This window comes from Arachis ipaensis, chromosome B7 (genome assembly GCF_059453495.1).
Source record: "Arachis ipaensis isolate K30076 ecotype BB chromosome B7, ASM5945349v1, whole genome shotgun sequence".
NCBI lineage: Eukaryota > Viridiplantae > Streptophyta > Magnoliopsida > Fabales > Fabaceae > Arachis > Arachis ipaensis.
Window position 1 is genome coordinate 129613005 of NC_142442.1, and position 11305 is coordinate 129624309.

Here is an 11305-nt window from a genome sequence, read left to right on the forward strand (position 1 = left end):
CTAGGACCGTAAGTTTCCTGCCTCTGCTCTCATAATATCTGTATAGCGAAAGTACTTGCCTTTTAGGATTCTAGCCAATATCAAATTAGGCTGTGTTGCTATTCTCCAGCATTGTTTGCCTAGAAGTGCCAGGTTTTGTGCCTTCAAGTTCTTAAATCCCAGGCCTCCTTCCATTTTCGGCCTAGTCATCATATCCCAACTGACCCAACTAATCCTCCGTTCCTCTCCCTTCTGACCCCACCAAAAGCAAACTAAAATACCGTGAATTTTTTGAATTAAAGAGTCAGGCAGTTTGAAGCATGATAGGGTGTAGATAGGGACAGCTTCTCCCACCCCTTAATTAGGACATGTCTCCCTCCAACTAAGAGTAGTTTACGTTTTCAACCTTCAAATCTTTTTCGAACTCTGTCTTTAATAGCCCCAAATGTTGCCTTTTTTTATCTCTCGATTATAGAAGGTAGACCCAGATACTTATCTTGGGCCCCAATATGTTGGATATTTAGGTTCTCAGCCAGTAGGCTTCTGGTATTCTGGGGGGTGTTTTTACTAAAGAAAATAGCCAACTTATTTTGGTTGACTGTTTGTCCACTAAACCTTTCATAATCACCTAGTAGATCCAGAATACTATCACAACAGTTAGGAGACGCTTTACAAAAGAGGATAGAGTCGTCTGCAAAGAGGAGGTGGTTAACAGTCGGGCACCTTCTAGTGATTTGGATCCCTTGTAAGCTCTTGTTTTGCTCTTCTTTGTGTAGCAGGAAGGAGAGATCTTTCGCACAGAAGAGAAAAAGATACGGGGAGAGAGAGTCACCTTGCCGGATACCTTTACTTGGCCTGAAATAGCCAAATGGTTGACCTTCCACAACAATTGAGTAAAAAACAGTCGTAACAACCTCTTTAATCCACCCAATCCATCTTGCATCAAACCCTAGTCGTTCCATCATAAACCAAAGAAAAGGATACTCTACGCGATCGTACGCTTTGCTCATATCCAGTTTAATTGCCATCTTAGCTACATTCTCAAGTCTCTTCATTTTTAGGTAGTGCATAACTTCATGCGCAATAAGAACATTGTCCAAAATCAGTCTACCTTTCAGGAAGGCACTCTAGTTCGGACTAACTAAGAGATTCATAAAGTGTTGCAGTCTATGGACAAGAATTTTTGAGATAATCTTATAGACTACTGTAGAGAGGCTAATGAGTCTCACCTGGGACATGTCTTTGGCATCGGAAACTTTAGGAATAAGATAGATCTGGGTATGGTTGAAGCTCCTAAGTAATCTGCCTCCTGTAAAAAAACTCTTCACAGCCGAGAAAATATCTCCACCCACACTGCTCCAAAATGTATGAAAAAACTTAGATGTAAATCCGTCATCCCCGAGGCGCTCTATGGATGCACACTAAATGCTGCTCTTTTAACCTTCTCCATAGAAATAGGTCACAGAAGTTTCTGATTCATACTTGGAGTTACCTTCGATTCAAACTCTTCAAAGTCCTGGCTCGGATCCTGAATAACAGAGGCTGAGAAGATACTTTTCAAGTAATCCTCAGCTACTTTCGCAATACCCTCATTTGTGTTTGCCACCACCCCATTTTCACCAACCAAACTCCAGATCTTATTACTACGGCATCTGACTTGAACAAATTGGTAGAAGAACTTGGTGTTGCGGTCCCCATTTTTTAGCCATTTTATTCTTGACTTGTCTTTCCAATAGCTTTCCTCATTTAGGTAGGCCACCTCGAGCTGCTTTTCAATCTCCAGAACCTGCTCACCCCCTTGAATTCCAGAGGATCTCAGATCTTCCAATCGGTCCTTGAGTTCCCGGATTTGTTGTAGGAAATTTGACCGAGAAGTTTGCTGCCATCGCACGAGTGAATGTCTGCATTTCTTTAGTTTTTGGGCAAGAATAAACATAAGGGAACCCACAACTTTCGCTTTGTACGACTCCTCAACTATTCCCCTTACCTCAGTATTCCAACACTATCTCTCCTGGAACTTAAACCTGTGTTTTGTTTTCTCCATAGGAGGATTAGAATCCAGCAGTAAAGGGGCATGATCTGAGCCATCCTCTTGTAGTCTTACTGTAGCTGTAGGATAAGACTCACACCACTCCAATGTTGCCAAGACCCTGTCAAGCCTCTCTTGAATAAGCTTATATCTTCTCCTTCTATTTGACCAGGTGAATGGTCTTCCAACCATTCCCAAATCCAGTAAACTATTGTCATCTATAAAGGAATTGAATGCTGTCATAGAAGGTTCTGAAGTCAAACATCCACCTTCCTTTTCTTGGGTATTCTTTATAGCATTAAAGTCACCAAAAATGATGGTTTTTCCTTGAAATTGTTGCAGGACAGGTTTGATCTCTTCAAATTGCTGAAGTCGGATCTGTTCTATGCTGCTAAAATGAACACCAATTAGTCTCCATTCCTCCTGCCTAGTAACATCCATCCTTAATTTTTGCAGCAATAAAGAAATCACCCAAGTTTGTTACTACCACCTTAGTGCCCTTTTTCCATGTCAATGCTAGGCCACCTGCTGTGCCATTAGGATTGCACAGAAATCAATCACCAAAACCACATGCCCTTAACTTGTTCTCCACACGACGAGGCTGATTTTTTGTTTCACAGATGAAACCAACCGCGGGGAGTGGGATCTACAAATTTATTTAAAATTATGGAATGTCAGGGGTCTCCTTAAACCCCGACAATCCCACGTTAGAACTCTCATGGCTCTTGGGGCACCGTTTGACGGCCGGTGCCCTCCACCTCTTCAGGAGTGTTCTGGATCTCTTCCAAGAAAATTCTTTCTCATTGAATCTTCTCTTCACCCCACATTTGATGTGAGGACCCTCTGTTTTTCTTCGTGCTATCTGCTTGATCTTGATTCGCTCCTTTTTTAGTGTGTTAGTTTGATCAACATTTTGAACCTTTTCTACAGCCATAAGGGGTTGCGCTCCCTCTTATGTTTACTTGGTACTTGATAAGGTTATGTCTACCAAATTCGCTCCCGATTCTCCATCAAAGAGTTGCTCTTTGAATGAGAACTAGTCACCTCTGGGGCCATTTTGTCACCCACCGTTTCTTTCATAGAGAGACCTGAAAGGCTATTAAGTAACCAGCTAGGCATAGATTTTTTCTTCGGTTTCTCCCCTTGGTCATTCAGGTTAGAACCAGGCACATTATAACCATTGCATTCAACTTCAATCCTCCTACCCATCTGGTTAGCTTTTATCCCATCCCCAATTTTGTCTTGCCTCACTGAGTTCATTGTTGAATCCGTAAGGAGTAATTCACACTCCTTTGGCTCATGCCCTATCCGTGCACAATAGGTACAGAATCTCCCAATTTTTTCATACCCCACACCAATTTCAACAGCCTGTTGATCAGGGCCAATCATACAAAGGTGATATTTGAATTTTTTTGATGCATCTATTTCTACCCTTGCTTTTATTATCCTGGAGTCTCCACCCTTCATTTCATAGAAGCCAATCTCTATAACCGCACCAATTTTTTCAGCCAATTTCCTTCCAACTTCTACAGTTTTATAGCATTCTGGCAAACCCCAGAATTGAGCCCATACTGGGAAGCCTTGCATCTCACTTTCCTCCCTTCGATCAGAGTCGTTCCATCTCCTCACATGAAGAACATAATCTTTAAATAGCCATGGAGAACATTTTTCAATCCGCATCAGATCCTTGTCATTGTCAAAGAAAAATTGAAATTTGTTACCTCCTCTATCCGAGATTCTGAATCCTTCTGGTCTACCCCATATGGTTCTAAAAGCGTTCTCCATAGTGCCCACAGAAAACTTTTTGTCCGCAAAAACACGGCCTATGAGGCTTTTAGCGCATGCTTCCTTCCCTTTTTTGATGTCCTCTTCCTCGACTAGTACCTCATTGTCACTCTCTTCATCACTAACTGAATTTTCTCCTTTGGCAGTTCTCATCCATGTCTCCATATTCAATTGTATAATTTGATTACTGCACAGTTAAAAAGTTATGAAGAGCCGTTCCAAAGGAACACAGAAATCCTAGCAGGGCACCAATCAACCCTAACAGAGCCATCATGAAAAACCAAATTCTTATTTATTTTGTACTTACTAAAATTGTAACTGTTATTTATTTTAAAATTTTACAAATATTATAAAAAAATAAATTTAATTTTTTTCTAAACAAAATTTTAGATAATATATATATTTTAACACATTATAAAAAATTAATAATTATATAAAATTATTTTAATTTTAATTTGTTCTTTCTACTGGAGAAGAGAGAAACATTGAAGTTGTTATTTATTGTTTGTAACATAAAAATTAATATGAAGTTAATTTTTATAATAAGTGAACCATAAATAAAAATTGAGGAGAATTTCGCACTAAAATGCTCTAAAGAAACAAAAGCTTATCTAAGCCTACTAAAAGTTATTTTAAATAAATTGTGTATGTGTGTGTATATATAGCATGAAAAAGTTTCTGAACGTGGAAAGCAGAAGCTTGCAGAGTTGAGCAATGAAGGAGTCCTTTGAAGACCAAGGATTATTGCTAAAATTGGCCATGCTATTCATTCAAGTTTTAAATGGCCACCTTACTTCATTGAGCTTTATAACTTTATAGTAGGCATGCAGTACAGTCGTGCTGGAATAATATTTCTTGCTGAGGTCCCGACCTGTTATCCTTTTCTCAAAAATAAACTAGCATCTTGGATGTGTATTTTTATATGCACATTATTAAGGATTAACTTAATAAAATAAGTGCATGTTCTTATTAGAGTATATGTAATAAGTGTTTAAAATATGCACAATTATATATTTATTTTTTATACATTCATGTTACATGTATATATTAAGCGACTATTTTGCAGAAATACGTATTTACTATAGAAATTAGTTTTTATTACATTACTGCAAAAAAAAAATATTTGTTTATTATAGATTTAGTTATTTTACTATATATATTTAGTTATTCTAATGGTGGTGATTAATTATTTAGTTAAAAAATATAAAAATTAATATATAAATACATAATAGAAGATTATTAGTATGTATATAATATTAATTTTGAAATGCTACTAATTAAAACGACAAATTATAATAAATCTTTGTTTCCAAATTTCTCGGCTGTTCTTATGTTATACTAGCTTAAGAGTATGTAGGTTCCCATCATGAATAATATGAAAATTTATTATATTACAGCATATTTTTTCCTTCCTTCGACTTCTCAAGCATCTTGAATGTCCCATGGTTAATGCAAGAAACAAATTTGATTTTGGAAGATAAGATTATCGGTGATACTATATAGCGAAAGAGTAATTATAATATAGAAATATCACATAAAATTTTTTCTTATAAGCAAGTGATATACACCTCTTTATTATCATTCATTTTTGTAGTCATTAATGTTCTTTTCAAAATCAATTTCAATTTTTCTCAAATCAAAGCTCTAACATCCCTCTATTAAAATATAATTTTTCTGCAGAAATTATGGATGTTAAATTTAAAAATTTTAACCACTTCTATTATACAACTCATATTTTATATATAGACTATTAAAAAATAAAAAAATAAAATATAAAATATAAACAAAAATTAAAAAATAAATTTTTAAAAATCATTATTAACTCATCATATTAAAATCAATAAATAAGTATACATATGAATATTAAATAAAATAATTAAAATAATGATCTATTAGTGCACATATGAGATAATTTGAAAAATACAATAAGACGCATAGTTTAAAATTTGGTAATATTAAATTTATTAATCATAGACACTATGTATGAAATTATGAATATTATGAGTACAAAATTATGGATGTTATTAATATAAAATTATGAATGTTATCTGTATAAATTTATGGATGTTATGAGTAAATTTATCAATTGAATAAATTAATTTAAGAATTTGATATTTTTTTAAATTTAATTATGATAAAATTTAAAAACATATGTGTTAACTTAATAGTTACTTATGCAATAACTAAAAAATAATATGTGTATGGATATGTAATATCTAATAAATATGAATTTAATTTTTAGATATTAGTTGTATATAATTATGGATGTTATGTATATGAACTTATGAATGTTATGTGTATGAACTTAGTTAGTACAGTATAATTATAAATACACATAAAAACAAAAAAATTAAATCAGTTTATTACCATATCTCATCAAAGTTATTGTGGTTTTTCATATTTCAAAAATGGGTTTACTGGCAACAATCTCATTGGGTGAATCCGTCTGTTATTCAAATTATTCTTCAACTCCTTCTGACATAGGTGCTGTGTTAAGGTCGAATTCAAATGTCATATTATTTACAATGATAAAGCGACTTCTTGTAAATTTTCTTGGTCTATTCCAATTGTATTTGTAATTGAACTAGAGTTGTAATTTTTGGTCTTTGAAAAAATATACGACCTTCACGATTCTTTTAACAATAATAAACCTATTAAACAAGGCATTTGCATTTGCTAACTTCCAAAATGATAATAAATGAAACAAAGAAATTAAAAATCAATTATAATTAAAGTCATTTAATGAATATTATTATTACAGGTCTTTATTATTAGTAATATTTATTGTATTCTTAAATATAAAATTCAAATTATAAAAAGAAAGTAATGATTACAAGAATATTTAATAATTAATATCATTAATAAGTGGAGCGGATAAGAATATGATAACTGAATTGATAAGAGAATAAAATAAAAAATTAAAATATTATTAAATTATATAAATAAAATAAATTTTAAAAATTTTTGACTAGTTATGGTCGAAAATTTGTTGTTACCGAACTTTTTTCTAAGATTATATATTGAGAGAAATTAAAGGAGGGTAATTAAGGCCATTGTTGTGAATGTACCTTACAAGCTTGACTTGAATTAAAATGGTTGCCGAATGTAACGAAACAAGTAGGTACGAGGCAATCCCGATGGTGTACATTTGTTAGCATGATTCCGTTAGAGAAATGAATGATGCACCTGCGCTTCCACATATATGGTCCCGCACCTATGTTAAATCATTACCCTTTCTGTCCTTTTATGTAATTTGGGCCATCTCCATAGTACTACGTTAGAACCAAAACCCTAATGTTGGTATTTAAAAAAGGACCATCATTGGACACCATGTCTAGGGTTTCATCATATATATCTATCTATCTTATTACATTATTCGCTTATAAGCTATAGGAATCAGAATTTCATCAATATCGTCGGTGATGCTAAATCAAATCTTATCATATTTTCAAAACCCTAGAAATACGACACTCGCTCTTCTAGGATATAACCCACGCAAAAACATGTTGCACATTCTCCTACATATATAATACTATACTAGCTGCCTTGCTATACCAAGATTTCATTGTTTTCATTTCTCAATTCTCATATATATATACTCATAGTATATAGATCATGCCTTGTGCTTTAATTTGCCTTACATCATGATTTTAATTAATATACTTTTCTTTAATTGGAGATTGCTGCTTGATATCGTGATAATTATATTTTAGACAGATTTAATTTATCACATGCGTATTCATCATCAAATAGAATATGTGTCTAACCATGTAAATCCAGTTTTAAATTATAAAAAAATGATAAAAAAAAAACTAATTTTTAATTAATCAATATTTGTTAATTTTAAAGTTTAAGTTTATAATTTATAATTTAAAATTTAAAAAGTTAAATAAACAAAGTAATTATCAACTATTGTATTTTTAGAATGGTGACTAAAAAAATGTAAACCCTAACATTAAATAATTATCAAATTTTGTATTATTCGATGCAGTTATGATATTGTGGTCGCGATCACTTACTATCAGGGACAGCTTAAAAAAATAATCTTGTAAATTTTTAATTTCATTTTTAATATAACAATTACATAAAAAAAAAGGGGCAATGTACTTAAATAAATTAATTGAGTAAATCCTTTATCTATATACATGATTTGGAAACTGATTACCTGAATGTGCATTTTTATTATTATATAATCCGTGGGAATTAATCACGGTTTCAAATTTCTACATAAATTGTTGGAGACTAGGACGGATTATAGTTGAAGAACGTTGGCCATAAACCGTGGCTGCTCTCCACGGTTTATTAAAGAAAAAAGCTAGCATAAACCATGCTTGATCTCCACGGTTTATGAAGAAGAAGCCATGTACGTAAACCCTCCTGGCTACCATGGTTTACATGTTAGGTAGTATAAATATAGAATTCGTGGGTAGTTATCACGGACCGTTTGTGCCAAACCAAAGTGAGTTGCACCTTGGTGGTTCAGAGAGTTTGAGGGAGAAGTTTGAAAGTTTTGGTGAGATTTGGGTGGTGGAGCCATGGAGGACGAAGCTCGCTTATACCGGCTAAATGGTGTTATCCACGTGGTTGGATACATCGACGAAGAGGTTATTATTATTATTATTATTATTATTATTATTATTATTATTATTATTATTATTATGAGTTGCTAGCAGTAGTAGTATCATTATTACTATTATTATTTTTATTACTATTATGATAATGGTAGTTGTTATTATTATTTTTATTTTTATTAGTATTGGGAGCTGTCAGTATTATAATTATTGTTATTGTTAGTAGAATTATTTTTGTTGGTATTGTTATTATTCCTATTATTTCCTTATTGTTATTACTATTATTAGAGAAAATAGAAAACCAATGTCGGTATGTAATAATTTTTTCTAAATTATATTTCATGTTATTAGTATTGGTCATATATTGAGGGATTTTGTTACCCACATTTTGCCGCCTATATACTAGGGTTATTAGCGGTGTTAGGAGACAACAGAATATGCGTTTACATGATCGGATTATACTATATCTGCAAGATGGTGTTCTTCACATCTGACAAAGTGCTTGATGAACTTATTAATACACTGAGTAGTTCTCTGTCAGTGAACTTCACACCATATTTTTTGCTTCTTTGGATTTTTCCAGAGCAATGCACTAAGACAAGAAAACTCTCTTCCTCACTTGCCATAGTGACAATGATCTCTTCAGCAGCTTGAATGTCACTCACATATATATAGAATTTCTCTCCTCATAAACCGTTGCAGCTAACAAAGGTTTATGCCTATTGAAAGTCCTTCATAAACCGTTTTATGTACATTTGTCTCCCTTAGTAAACCGTGGTAGCTTGCCACGATTTATGATCCATCTTCTTCAAACGTAAACCGTGTCAAGTAGCCACGGTTTATGTATAAACATGAAACTGTGGTTGGCTCCCATGGATTACATAATAATAAAATTGCACATGCACGTAACCAGTTTTCAAATCATGTATATAGGTAAATGATTCACTCAATTAATTTATTTCAGCACATTGCCCTAAAAAAAGACAACAATATCAATAATATATTATAAAATACTAATAATTTATAGTGTTTTTAGTTAAAAATTAAAATTATTACATATCTTATTAATTAAAATTAATTCTTTTAAAACTATTGAAAATTTTTGAACCACTTAAAAACAAATCATAAACTATTGGTATAGTATTCTTATAGAATATAAAATACAAATGTCAAAACAAAATGATAACTAAAATTAAATAAGTTAAATAAAAAAATATCTAAGGTACAATATAATTACTAAAACATAACTATGTAAGTCATTAATAATATTCATCATCATCATCTTTCTTTTTTAGAATTCTTCTTCAACCCGGTCGTCGTCTTCTTCTAAAAAAGAATTAAAAAAATTATATTATTTTATTTTATATGTCATCTTCTTCTATGCAATTGTTCTTTAACGTTGTCGTCGTCATCGTTATCTTCTTATTCTTTCAAAAAATAATAAAAAAAAACCGTAACACTCTATTTTATATGTTACGTTTAAGAAATTTAGGTGTCAAAATAAAAAAATTATATGTCATGGTTAAAAATTTTGGTGTTATTTTTTGTTTTATATTTTTTCCAAACAACTCTTCCTCCTTCTTCCCTTTCTTGTTTTCATAATTTTTCTTGTTTCACATTCTCATCATTCTTATTGTTTTACCCTCTAAAAAGAATATAAATCGAAAAAAAAAATCAAACAAAAAAAAGAGAAGAAATTATACAACTTTTTAACGTTGTTGTCGTCATCGTTATCTTTTTATTCTTCCAAAAAATAATAAGAAAAAACTGTAACACTCTATTTTATATGTTACGCTTAAAAAATTTTGGTGTTATTTTTTGTTTTATATTTTTTTCAAACAACTCCTCCTCCTCCTTCTTCTCTTTCTTGTTTTCATAATTTTTCTTGTTTCACATTCTCATCATTCCTCTAAGAATAATATAAACGGAAAAGAAAAAAATCAAACAAAAAAAGAGAAGGAATTATACAATTTTTTATTTCATTTTTTGGTTTATCCTTTTTGACAATAAACACAGAAACTAAAAAAAAACTATAACTTTATAAATAAAAATACATAAATTTTGCACGAAGAAAGAAGAAAGAAGAAGAAAAAAAATTGCAACATTTTATTTTATGTGTTGCAGTTAAGAAATTTCAGTGTCAAAAAAATTATTGTGTCATGATTAATAAATTTCGGTGCTATTTTTCTATTTTATGTTTTTTCAAACTACTCCTCCTCCTTGTTTTCCTAGCTTTTTATTTCACACTTACGTAATTCTTATTGTTTTAACTTCTAAAAAGAATAAACAAAAACAAACAAAAAAATTATGTAATTTTTTATTTTATTTTTTAGTTTATCTTTTTCGACAATAAATAACAAAATTTAAAAAAAAAGAAGAATAAAAAGAAAAAAAAACTGCAACATTAAATCCAAAATTAAAAAAAAAATTAATGTCAAAATTAAGAAATTTATGTATCATAGTAAAAAAAAAGTGTGATTTTACGTGCATATTTATAAACAAATTTTGTTAAATTTTGACTAATTTAATTAGACTTAGTTAATAAAAATATTTAAATGTATAATAAAATTTTTTGCTTTAAAAATTCTTCTTTTTTCCCGCTTTCGTTCTTGTGATTCTCTGTTATAAGATAATTACCTGGTTAATGTACCACATAATTATATCTTGGACTATATTGGATGTACAACTGATTTGTGTTTTATGGTATTCATGGCTTCTGGCCCTCTAGTTGGAATTGATAGAGCAATTGGCAGCACGGTGTCGGTCTGTGATTCTTTTACCCTTTAGTTTAATATCACATCAACCAATATTGTTTTAAAGCTAGCTATGCTCTTATAATACAATTAATTAGTTAAGGAATGTTATTCATTTTTCAGTTTTTTTTTTTAAGTTAAAAGTAGATATTTTAGTATTGATTTGAGGTTTCAGTTTGGAAAGATAA

At 31.2% G+C, this 11305-nt stretch overlaps 1 protein-coding gene across 1 annotated transcript; it reads right to left on the reverse strand.

The window, feature by feature from the left end:
- LOC148554107 (uncharacterized) lies at positions 1–2449 on the reverse strand. The gene is made up of 5 exons (XM_088494992.1): positions 2004–2449; positions 1443–1880; positions 1209–1332; positions 824–1106; positions 1–251 (listed from the first exon to the last, which is right to left on the reverse strand). The coding sequence occupies exons 1-5, from the start codon at positions 2447–2449 to the stop codon at positions 1–3; spliced, it is 1542 nt and encodes a 513-aa protein (XP_088351118.1).
- Positions 2450–11305: the final 8856 nt, after the last annotated feature.

Coding starts and splice junctions, on each gene's coding strand:
- LOC148554107 (XM_088494992.1), bottom strand. CDS start 2,449: ATGGATGTTACTAGGCAGGAGGAATGGAGACTAATTGGTGTTCATTTT. Junction 1,333..1,442: donor AGTATGAATCAGAAACTTCT/GTGACCTATTTC, acceptor ATTTTGGAGCAG/TGTGGGTGGAGATATTTTCT. Junction 1,107..1,208: donor ATGCCAAAGACATGTCCCAG/GTGAGACTCATT, acceptor AGTCCGAACTAG/AGTGCCTTCCTGAAAGGTAG.